The sequence below is a fragment of the Polyodon spathula genome, chromosome 4, assembly GCF_017654505.1.
Source record: "Polyodon spathula isolate WHYD16114869_AA chromosome 4, ASM1765450v1, whole genome shotgun sequence".
Taxonomy (NCBI): domain Eukaryota; kingdom Metazoa; phylum Chordata; class Actinopteri; order Acipenseriformes; family Polyodontidae; genus Polyodon; species Polyodon spathula.
In genome coordinates this window covers 18,713,329-18,725,607 of record NC_054537.1, presented here as the reverse complement: position 1 = coordinate 18,725,607, position 12,279 = coordinate 18,713,329, and the positions used below count along the sequence as shown (strand labels likewise).

Below are 12,279 nucleotides of genomic sequence, written 5' to 3'. Positions count from 1 at the left end.
TAAAATGCCAGACACACACCTTAATACTAAATGTTTCAATGTTGTAGTTTTGTACCAACAGGGCTGACCGTACCCTCATTTACATGTTCAATTCTGATTGGCTGTCCGCCAGACATTTAATATTTTCCCGGGAAATAAGAATTTTGCGCAGGTGGTGCTGGTGATGTCAGTTTAGTATTACGTCTGTTTGCGGAGAGCCTGCGTAAGACTGGTGGAGTGTGCTGACCAGGTATTATTTAAGTGTTGGTTCGGGGTTTAGTGCGTGCTTTTCTGTAAGAAAAGAAAAACTGCTGCTGTCTAGTAAGTACTGGTGTTTGGTTAAACTGCTGGTAGTCTTTGTATGTGAAAACCGCTTAGGCCGTTGCTTTTTATGAATGCATTTGGATGGGTGGATCTAAATGCGTGTATATTTTACCTTCCACAATTATATAGGTGCGCTTAGCGATGCTTGTTAGTTTCGGTACGATTGTTCTGCCAATGATAATGGTCAAACTTTGCAAAGAAAATTGGATGTTGTGTTACTTTGTAAAGCAAATGTCGGACTTTTTTAAAAATAAACATTCTGTTTGTACGCATTGTAAAATGCCACCTTTTATGTTTTATTAGTCAATTGTAAAATATTTTAAAATAAACTTTATACACTTCTGTTCTCAGGACATGTCTTTTTTTTTTTTTAAGAGAAAGGATATATAGGTTAGACAACCTAGCGACCCCAATGATGTCAGATCTGCGGTACTGCCATTCTAAATATCCGGGGCTTGTTTGATTTTAGCAGTACTTCAGCACATTTAAGAGCATTGGTCACAGCTTTACACGCAACGGGGCACATTTGAAGCTTGTTTTCAAGAAGTATCCGGTCAACAAAAGCAAATTTTTGTATCTATATGTAATGCCAGTTATCTCTATTTGAAGTCCCGGTGATACAGTAAACAGTTTGACAAACTGCATTAATACTGGATTTACATTTTGGTGAACAAAAGTACACCTTTTTCTAACGTTTAAATTACAGTCGAGCTAATCGAGGTCCGATCTGTGTTCCACGTGTCTCCAGCAGGTTGAGGATGGCGTTCTGTGTAAATTTGAGTGTCGTTGCCTGGGCCCTAGTCCTCGGTGTGTTGTGTGGCCGTGTCGGTCTGGTGGTGACGTTTTTCGGCTGGATGAAGGAGACGCCCACCACTGTAGAGCCCCCTCCCGCGGTCGTGTCGGCGAACACGCACGGGGAAACTCCGCCATTCGAGATGACCACGGCAGACGACCGCTTCCTCGCCGAAGCCAAACAACTAGAGCTGTCCCCTCTCGACAGCTGTCACTACAAGGTAGCCTACCGCTGCACACAGCACGGCTTTCCAGGAAGCTCGGTTATTAGACTATCCATAACTGTTATTTATTGGGTGATTCACCAAGCTCCACAATTCCTCTAAGACAGCATTGTATTTTTGTAGTTTTATTTTAAGGTGCCTTTTAACAATCTGCATTAGATTGAGTTCGGCCAGCCTGCAGTATTAATTGAGGCTGACAAGTATAGTCCCTATTGAAATCGATTTGAACTCGATCAGCTGCTGATGAAAATTAACAAGTCTGGTTTCAAAATGCATTTGACTCATTTCAGTACAGTTATCCGGTGATGGTACAATATTCTATACTTTTTTTTTCTGCTTCAATATCCAGACCCGATTTACTCAGGGGTGCTGGTGCTATTTACAGTATAATTGTAAATCTCAAACTACTCACTTCTAAATCCTTTGTAGTCATCTTTGTATTACTTTAGTATAAATACATGTTAATTTGGATTCATATGTTTTTTTTTTTTCTGACTATGTGAATGAAAAGGCACATTTGCCCATTTTCCCATTGGAAATAGTGATATTTTGAAATATCACTGTCCTGGTCACAAAAGCAAAGTTTGTGGGGAATAATAGCCATTTTCTATACTTTTGAGGCATAAGCAATTAGGAAATAACACTTACTACCCAGGAACAATTATTATTTTTTTTTTGTTACACAGTGTAATAATATATTCGTTTATATTCTGGCGGGAACATTTCAATGGAGTAATAAAAAGCAGATGGTAACATGTCCTTTTTTAAAAAAGAAGAAAGTGGTTCTCCATCATTCTGCAAGATTAAACTTATGTCTAAGCTTTTTCAGAATAAGTTTGATATCAAATCCTAGATACCAAGAGTGAAAAATCAGACTTGAATGAACCTGCTTGCAGAGGGAGGCAGGGCAATCATTGTAACAGTGCAGTGCTCATGCAGAAGGGGGTTTGTGGCAGTGGAAACACCCTGAGTTGAGCAAACGGCAGCGGTAACCAGGCACACTTCCTCTGGCATTTCCTAGGTGATCGCCCAGCTGAAATCCTCCTGCAGTGGCCTATCGGAAGAAGAGATTGCCAAACTGGGTGTGGTTTTGTTCAATTGCCAGGCAGAGGTGGAAGGGCGAAAGACCTACCCCTGCACCCCAGAAATGGTACAGTTCATTTTCTCACATTACAGCTGACAATAAGCTAAGCACCTCCTATCATTACTGTAGAAATCTTTAAGTATAGTGAATAGTTTAAGGACGATTGGATAAGTTTGGTAAAATTGGGTAAGCAAATGAGGTGTTAATATCATGGTAAAGTATATTAATGACTGGTTTTACAGTATGTGGAATAACTACATGTGTTCAAGAAGCATATAAAAATGTGTGGCATAAAGCTGGATAAACGGGCAGACACACACCAAAATCTGCTCTGCTAAGTAATGTTAATGCCAAGTTTCATGACGGTTGGAGATGCAATTTCACATGCGTACATCCACCTCCCCTCTATCTCCTTTAAGGAGGAGCTCATCCACTACTGGGTAATAAGTACAAAATTAAACTATTTAAACAGTTTTCTATCATGTTCCAAGTCGTACCGTTTAACAATTCATAATCTTTCCCGGGTATGTGACAAACTGGTAGCTCTCTTGTTACTGTTAAATGAATTATATGACTTGCTCTCTGTGGTTAAACACTTTTTTTTTTTTTAATTGAGCCTTTTGATGTATCCTGATAAGGCTTTTAATGCATCTGAGGACAGTCTGCATTCTTAAGAATGAGCAAGTGCATTCAGAATGGCGCACTTTCAACATGTTTAACACACAGAAAACTGTCGAAGCTGTGTCTGTGTAGTGTCTACCATTCAGTCAGCTAAACCTTTTATTTTTTATTACCTTTGATTATACGTTTGTATTTTTATAATACCTTGCTGGTTGTCAGAATGGTTCTTTGTCCAAATGGGAGGACAGCTCTACAAAATATCTATCAAATTAATCAGTAACTTAACATGTGAAAAAATAAAGCCAAAAAAAAAATCTTTAGAAGGGCAGACAGTTTCAAATATGAATCTGCAATACGGATGCTGACATGATTTTCTTTTGCTGCGTTTATTTCACTGTGGAAGCTAAACAACCTTTCGGGTGCGCCTCCTCATTCCTGCAGTAACTCCAGGACTGCTTGAACCCTCCTGGTGTCTTCTCTGTTACAGACGATCAAAGAGTGCACAGAGCCAATGGATGCGGACACCTGGAATGCCTACCACATCGTGAGCAACCGAGCGCGCTCTGTGTGCTACACCACACGCCAGCAGCACTTCAAGAGGAGGACAGAGGTGACGGTCAACTCGCTCGTCGCCACGGCAGCCAGCCAGCTGGAGGCCATGCGTGTGCTCAAGGTAGGACTGTCCTGTGTTCCTCTCTGCTGAATAAAATACAAGAGCTTTCAATGTGTCACTGCTGGGTTAGAAACTCACACTAGCACTGCTGCACCCAGGCCTGGGGTTCAGAAATGGCACCGTGAATAAAGCGCAAACCTTTTACAGCACTCCAAAATGCACACCACTTTTCTGGATTTCCACACACTAATTGTAGGTCTTCGCTTCATGCTTATAAAGCAGGGTGTCAGTTTATCACCAAGCCTACAACAGGGTTGGAATCTCTGTAGTCTTGCTGCACTCAGTCCTGGGTTTCTACCCTCAATGAAGTAGATTATTGAAATGAGTAGCCAGGAGTCTGCAGTCAAACCCCTGTTAAATAATGTTGCATAAACATCTATTGGTAAACCTACAGATTCACAGGTGTCTCGTGCTGCAATGAGAATCGGTTACTTCAGAGCAGATCTACCAGGGGCAGGATTGTTCAAACTCTTATCCCCTACCTGGGCATTTCAATAATATACCTAAACATGGGAGGTCAATGGCAATGCACTCTCCAGATAGTCTGCAGATGGATGTTCAAGATGATCTCGGTTGCAGTGAACACAGTGTAACAGCTGTCTGCCCCCTAGAGGTGCATTAACCGGGTATAAAGTGAGTCCAGCAATTCTTTAGAGGTTCAAGTTCAGTACTAAGTCATGTCTGCAGCACTGCTAAATGTATTCCCAAGTGCAGGTAATTCAATTAAATGTAATTATTACTGTCTTAAAGTCAAGGAGTGAAATATTCTTTCATTTTGCAATTATATCTTAAGTTAATGTGCAAACATGTTGCTAAAACCTTTTATTGATGTATATGAACTATTTCATTCCATTGCTCCAATGTGTAATTCAGAACATGTATTACAAAGTTACTTTGCCTTTTGAGAAGGTAACACGGGAACAAACATTTATTGCATTGTGATACACCTGTTATTTGATCGTATTTTGTGAATTCCATTAATGTACCGAGCAGCTTCGGTGTTTAAATGCTGCTGGATTAACAAGCTTGCTGGAGTTACTGGCACCTTGTTATCTGTCTCAGTTGCCAATACTTAATGGGTTACTTTCATATAAACAGTTGCATTGAATTTCTTATGTAATTAATGTAACTGTTAATAAACCGTATACATAGGAGGGAACATAGATTAAATTCAAAATCATTAATTCTGCCCCTCTCCCCCGCACTTTCCCAAACAGGAAGGGAATGGTCAGTTTAACCCTGGGGTCTGTGAAAGTCTGGGATCAGCTGATCCCAAAGATAGCTCTGTGTGTTTACATTGTAATTGGTATTAAGGTAGTACAGAGTTTGGTATTAACTGGAGGTGAGCCTCGGGTAGTATGTACTTGCTACTATGCTGTGATGTTCCCCCAGAGCCTTACTAAATTCAAAGCTATGCTGCAGTTGACGCAGGGAGTTTTAAAACCCAAGACTGGGTGCAACCGTGCTTGTGTGAGTATCTAACGCTGAAATAACGTCTCCGGCAGGACGGCCAGGCTGAGCTGAAGGAGCTGACAGCCTCGTCTCTGGAGAAGGTTCTGAGCAGTCAGAGTTCTCTGCTTGAGCAGCAGGGGGCGCTGCAACAGGGGCAGGAGGAGCTAGAGTCCTCCATCGACATCAACCTGGAGCGCCTGGCGCAGGAGAAAGCGCTCATCGCCAGTGGGCACCAGCTCGTGGCACAGCTCATCGAGGGCATCACACACCGCATGGGTGAGGTGGGGGGGGGAAGCTGAGGTCAATTGTCATGGGTGGGGAATGGAGGCTGAGGTCAACACTGCTATGGATGAGGTGGGGACGCTGGGGGTCAACACAGCCACTGAAGGAGTGTGGGGGGGGTCAAGAATAAACTGTTTTCAGAGCACGGGTGAGAGAGGCAGGGGATTACAGGTGAAACGAAACTGACCCTTTTACAAATCATTAAGGGGATTACCCAGAGAAGATTATTAAACGTAATTTAATAAAATACAAGCAATGTGTTAAATTGAGCTGGATGAGGTATGGTCAAAGGTTGGTATGAGTGTGTGGCCCGTATTCCTTTACTGTGCAAGATACAGTGTTGTGCATCATAGGCGTAACTGGTAATATTGGTTGTCTCTGCTTCACACTTGAAACATACCTGGTGCTGCTGCAGGAGAGTAGTCATGGGACTGGTTAAAACAGGATGTTGTGTGTTAATGTTTCGGCTGTCTTTTCAGACAACGTGAGCAAGCACCTGAAGGGCCAGGGTGAGGACCTGCAGGAGGGACACCAAGCCATCCTGGCTGACCTGGCTGAAGTGAGGAGCCGGGCCCAGGACATCTACTCCAAGATAGGTACGGACCTGCCCCTCCTCAACTGAATTCAATACGAGGGTGGGGGGATCCACCTAACATGTCTTTGTTAGAGTTGTGTGGCTATATACATCTGGCATTAAACAATGATCAGTATCCCTTTTGTACAAACAATTCCTGAAAACACTCATTCTTCATATGTTAAACAAGAAGTTGAAACTCTTACCCCCCTCCCAGCAGGAGAATCAACCGTCAACAGGGGTATTGTGGAGGCGGCCTTATCTGTGTGTCTGTCTGTACCTTTCGTTTGTCTCTCTGTATGTTGGAATTATATTTTTGCATATGTAGTATATATTGTGATAAATTGGTATTCCCAATAATTTGTTAATTCCTAAAACCAGATTCTGGAGAAAGATGGCTAGAGGGTTATACAAATCACTTTGTAGGCTGGTGGGCATTTGGACACAAGCTTTCAAAACCTGGAGGCCAAGTGAACTTTAATAGTGGCCAACATTTTCAAACAGGGACAATATCAGGAGACGTGTATGTGTTGCACACACATTGCTTTTGCATGGTTTGTTTTCATGTAATGGGTGACATTTAAAAAAATAAATTAAATCAATCTGTGCCAGGGAACTATATACAATAAATACCAGGGAACTATGTACATAAAATGCCAGGAGATAGAACTGTATTAATCAAATGCCAGAGAAGATAACTATATAAAAAATTCAGGTACTGTCATAGACAAACAGGCTAAAATACTAACAGGGTTTGCTCCTCCCCATCTGTTACTTTCTCATTTTCATGGTTGGCCAGATGTGGATTTTTCAAATCCAGATGCAAATAGATTTGACTGTTGCTTCAGTTTCTTTGACATTTTATTTAGGAGGAGAGATATTTTGAATTGTTTTTATTTCCAGTGCTGTTTAAGATGATCAACCAAGCTAGTTGGGGAAACTCCTATGGCCTGTAGCACTGCACACTTCTCTGCAACACAGAGAATTAAAAATTTGTGTAGTTATTTTAACCGCCCCCCCCCGTGCCGTAAGGCAGCACAGGCACCACAACACGCCTTTCATCCCATATTGTTGGGAGGAGGGGAAACTACTTTTTTAGTGATTTCATTTTCAAGTTGGCAGTAGCCATCTCTTCCAAACTGCAGACAATGCAGAATGAATTCGGACTGATAATTTCCACTGTTCTACCCTAACTTGACTGGCTGATGTGCGTTATTATGGAAATAAGAAAAGGGGGCTGGTTCCACAAAAGGATTGGATCTAGGAGATCAACAGGGTGGTGCAGATTCTGACAGTTAACCAGAAAGCCGTTTTTATAGACCTGATGTTCTGTTGTATATACAGTAAAAGCTTAGTTGCCACCGTGGCTACAATGGTAAAATCTGCTGGCTGTATTAAAATTGAAGGTCGGGTGGGTGTTTTTTCTGTGTTTGAGGTTGACCTCCTGTCTCTCCTGTCAGACTCAAACCTGTCTGGATTCCTGCGTTATCAGAATCGCACAACTCGCTACTTCGAGCAGTTGATGGGGAACCTGCAGCGCATGAACAGCACGCTGGGGACGCTGCTGCACTACATGGACAGGATGCAGGGCAGCGTGGAGAGCAGGCTACGGCACATCCAGGGCTTCATCGGCTGGGTTGGTAAGAAGAGACAGGATAGCAGCTGCAGAGAGGTGTTACTAACATGCATTATAATGTAAAGTGTCTCAATGTTATGTACTGCATGCAGTAAGGCCCATCAGGGTCTCTATACGTCGAAATATACAAACGCCTCGGTGTGATGCGGCACGAGACGAAGTGGCCTTATTGCATTTAATCCAGGTCAAACCGTGGATTTAAAATAAAACAAAGTAATTTTTATTGCAAGATGCTGTTTCAGTAGAAAGGAATTTAAAGTCACGGATTTCAGTAGTTTTTCTCTCTCTCTCTCAGGCATTAACCTCTCTGCAGTGTCCACCTGTGTCCTGCATACTGGCTACTTCCTACTGGTTGCTCTACTCATGACTTTCCTGCAGACTCCTGGCCTGCCCCGTGCCATGCTCCTTGTGTTAGTTGTTCTGAACGCACTGTCTGAGCTCAACCAGCAACCCGCCATGGACTTCCACAGCCTCACCATTTTCTTGGTGCTCGGCGCCATTGGTAAGAGCCACGGGGTGGGTATTGGGAGTCACTTCAGCTGTGTTGGAATAAAGGAATAGGTCAGTGTGATTTGATGGAACGGACTGGTTTCTCTTCTCTAGAATTTAAACACTCTGCCGTTACACTAAAATAAACCAAGACGATCAGTGCCTTTCTTGCTGTGCTCTTTAGACATGGTGGCTGCAGTTTTAGATTATGCTTTAACTGCTTTTGCTCCTGCTGCTGTGCTGGCAGGTAACTGGTTCCTGCTGCGGCTGGTGAACGGTTGTTCTGCGATGAGCCGTCGAAGATCCCAGGCCACCCTGCCTGCCTCCAGCACAGTCTCCTCCTCGGAGACCCTCAGACCTGCGGGCCTCCGCCTCGCCTCTACACCAAACAGGTGAGGGTTCTTTGAGGGGGGGGGGGGATGATGGGCGTGCCTCACAGGGTCCAGTGTTCATTGTTGTGTGTGCATTTGAGATCTTGAGGTTGAACCAGAATGGTGTTTGTCATAGAACAATTGGCGGTGTAAAAACATTTGGTGGTAGGTTTGTAATCTTTTTAAATGTCGTGTGATGGCTGGGTGCAAACCCAAGCCAGTGGACTTGATCCTGCTGAACGAGTTGTGTATTTCCATGCCTTGCTCCCCCTTGACACACTCCTGTCTCTGCAGGGATCTGGCTGATGTGAAGGATGATCTGCCGGCACTGGAGCAGGACAGCTGTCTCTTCGGTGAGCTTGTAAACAAAACACCACCTGCAAAGCAGGCATGGGAGTAAGCATAGCAGTTACATAGCAGTTTGATCCATTCCTGGTTTTGCTATGAGTTTAATAGGACACACCTGAGCTTTGCTACCTCTACTACTGGGGCTAATCAAGCTTGTAGTAAAACCTGTCTTGCATGATTGCAGAATACCAACTGTTGCAAGGTTGTTACAGATAAGATAGATCAACTATTCCTCTCTCCCCCCAGATGAGGGCAGCCTGGCGGACCTCTCTCTGCAGGGGGCTGAGCCACTGCCCCCTCGGTTGTTGATGCGGCCCCGATCTGAGGGGACCCCCAGTCACTCCACCCCGCTGCTGAAGAGAGCCAGCCTGCCCATGGTAAGATAATATACTCCTTCCATAAAAATTAATTCACAGCTGGACCATGTTGACAGTAAATTGTACGAGTCCTATATTTTCTTGTACAAGTGCCTATCACTAACTCACTGTTCATCAGTATTTCGGAATGCGGTTATAAAGCGGGAGCTCTTCAATAGATTATACTGTATAACTATATAGATTGCACTGGTCACCTTTTCAACATTGACCCCCCCACAGACACAGAATTAACACTTACCAAATGGTTTAACTTGACTGTTCACAGTACTACAACACACAGATCATATGCGGTTAGGAGGCGCCTTACAGATTTGTGGCTCAGTCGTTGAACATGGCAACTTGGTAATAAATAGACAACCGTGTCGGTGTGCTATGTTAACCAGTTATTTGTATATTCGTGGTTTATATCTGTATCCTGGAGCCATAGGTAAGACTGTGCCAGTTGAATGGCGTTAGGGGGCCAAATGGACACCACCTGCTCTGCCGTATGAAAGGCTGCCTTTTTACGAGGGAGCACTGCATTGCTGTTCATGGTGAAAGATTGTTCCTGGAGATGCCTTCTGAGAAACTGTTTGTCCTCCTGCCTTGTTAGATGGCGCTAGAGGGAGTCCCCCAGAGACACCTGGGCTCCCTTCTCGATGGAATCTCAGAATCCAGGCCAGGCAGCCCCAACCAGTCCATGGGCAGCAATGGGTGAGTGCACTGCAACTCATTTCATAATTGGTGGCTTACTTTGAATACTACATATGTCTCTCTTATATCAATGTACCTAAATTACAAATACATCATTTTGCAAGGCCTGTTGCATATCCTTTAAAGCAGGGGTTCTCAAACTCTGTCCTGGGGACCCCCTGTGTCTGCTGGTTTTCATTCCAACCAAGCTCTCAATTACTTAACTATACCATTAATTGGACTAACTTGCGTAAGTAGACATTTTTGCGTGTTTTCAGCTCTTAAACAGTTGAAGTTCAAGTTACTTATGAAATGTTATAGCTAACTTGCAATATGCAACTGTTCAAGAGCTGAAAACAAGTAAAAAGGTCTAATTAAGCAACTTAATCAGTTTAAGGGCCTAGTTAAGTAATTGAAAGCTTGGTTGGAATGAAAACCAGCAGCCACAGGGGGTCCTCTGGACCACCAAGTTTGAGAAGCCCTGCTTTAAAGCAAACCATTTAGCAAAAACATTATTTACAAAATGCAAAATAATTCATGATGAAAGTAAACGAAACACCGGGTCTGAAGAATGCACTTCCATAGCCCCAGCTCGCCTGACTGGGTCGACAAGCTCTGTAGATTACCTTGCAGTACCTTCAAATGCATTAGGGGGAGCTACGGTGTAGTACTGATTTTATGGCAAATGTTATAATTTGTGGCATAAATGTGATATTTCACACGATGATTAACTTGCCCAAAGGCTGGTTTTGTTTTCACCCCTTCTGTCCCTGACAAATCCTGTATGTCGTGGTCTTTCATAACACATCCTCTAAATGAAACCGTAGCAGTGTGTGAGTGAGATGTATTGAAACGCGTTAAATAGAATGAACGGTCCATGTGTGTATTTGAAAGGGGCTGGACTGGCTTGTTTTTCCTGCAGGTCTATGTCTGGCAGACAGTTATGCAGTGGCATCACCAAGACTGGGCTGCTCTGCAAAAAGAGAGCGGTGAGGGGGTGGGAATTCTGTCATGTGCATGAGGCTGGACAAGCATCCTACACCAGCTAGAGCCTGCACTAGACCAGATCGCACAGCTATGACCCTGGAGAATGAGATCCACACACGCAACCAACACTCCAGCACTGCTGTAGGACAGGGTTGGAAGCTCTTGCTAGTCCTGCACCCAGTTCTGAATTTCCAAGAGGTTTAGGTATATTATTATAATGACCAGCAATCGGAACCCTCTACTGAATCTGAACTGCTTGCTCTTGATATCACGGCATGTCTTACCCTTTTGAATCTGTAGGTTTTCTTATTGGGAGGTTCAGTTCATGGAGCTATAGGGGAGGACATAATTAAACGGGTTTGATTGCACAAACTCGGTTATTTCAATATTATACTTGATTGAAGGGGTTTCTAAAACCTAGGATTGTGTACAGCAGGACAAGTGAGGTTCCTGTTGTAGGCTGAACTGACACCCTGCTTTTGAGCTGGAAGAGAAGGAAGACCTGTGTGTGTAACAAGAAATGTGATGTGTGTTTTGTATCTGTGTAAAAAGGAGAGTTTGTGGTTTTACTGATCTGGGACAAAGAGGACTCATGCTGACTAGTGCACACCAATGAGCTGCAATGTAACAGTCTGTCTGGCCATATACTGGACAGTTTTAACTTCCAGCTGTGCTCTGAAGAGACTGCCACTGGTTGTGTTGTATCCATGTCTTTTTGTTTTAAAATTTTGTAGTTATTTTATATTTAATAAAGTCTTTTTATGAAAGATCTTAAGGTGGTGGTGCTGTCTCTTTCCATGTAGCTTTACTATTCTGCACCTGACCATGAATGAAGCTGAACTGAGCAATACATTTACCAACAAGCAGTCAATTGAATAATGAGGTGAAATCTGAAGTTGGGACTATGCTGATGTATCTGTCGCAAGAATTTTAAACTTGCAAGCTGTAAATAAGCCTGGCTCTGACATTTATCCCGCCATGACTCTAAATACAAAACGTGTGCTTTTAGTAACATGAACAAGTAAATCCGCTGCCTTCTACCCCCAGATTCTGATACTTGGTAAGTTTCAATACAAGTGGAGAGACCGTTCATCTAGATCGGTGGTTCTCAACCCTGGTCCTGGGGACCAGTGTCTACTGGTTTTCATTCCAACTGAGATTTCAATTACTCAACTAGACCCATAATTTTAATTTATTTGCTTAATTAGACCCTGTTAATTGTTTTCAGCTCTTAAACTGTTGCATAGTTGAAGTTACTTAATGTTACAGCTAACTTGAAATATGCAACTATTTAAGACAAACAATTACGCAAATGATCCGTTCAATTAAGGGTGTAGGTAAGTAATTGAGAGCTCAGTTGGAATGAAAACCATACTGCATACTGGGCGGAAAGG

General features: G+C 43.1%; 1 protein-coding gene across 2 annotated transcripts; it reads left to right on the top strand.

Annotated features, from left to right (window-relative positions):
* Positions 1 to 133: 133 nt before the first annotated feature.
* On the top strand, positions 134 to 12,009 carry LOC121314265 (protein brambleberry-like). Of its 2 annotated transcripts, none has more exons than XM_041247328.1 (13): positions 134 to 229; positions 1,052 to 1,316; positions 2,341 to 2,469; positions 3,512 to 3,697; positions 5,203 to 5,425; positions 5,911 to 6,027; positions 7,466 to 7,645; positions 7,937 to 8,143; positions 8,378 to 8,522; positions 8,796 to 8,854; positions 9,096 to 9,226; positions 9,819 to 9,919; positions 10,821 to 12,009. In XM_041247328.1, exons 2-13 carry the CDS (start codon positions 1,062 to 1,064, stop codon positions 10,945 to 10,947), a joined length of 1,860 nt encoding a protein of 619 aa, XP_041103262.1. In that variant the 5' UTR covers positions 134 to 229; positions 1,052 to 1,061; the 3' UTR covers positions 10,948 to 12,009. The 2 variants fall into 2 exon arrangements, with proteins under 2 accessions (XP_041103262.1, XP_041103261.1); XM_041247327.1 differs by having other exon boundaries at positions 134 to 300.
* The last annotated feature ends 270 nt before the right edge of the window (positions 12,010 to 12,279 follow it).

What these genes read in the sequence shown, in the direction of transcription:
- LOC121314265 (XM_041247328.1), top strand. Translation starts at nt 1,062, where the DNA reads ATGGCGTTCTGTGTAAATTTGAGTGTCGTTGCCTGGGCCCTAGTCCTC. An exon ending in ACCCCTGCACCCCAGAAATG is followed by an intron (nt 2,470 to 3,511) that starts GTACAGTTCATT and finishes TCTCTGTTACAG; the next exon opens with ACGATCAAAGAGTGCACAGA. An exon ending in GGGCTTCATCGGCTGGGTTG is followed by an intron (nt 7,646 to 7,936) that starts GTAAGAAGAGAC and finishes TCTCTCTCTCAG; the next exon opens with GCATTAACCTCTCTGCAGTG.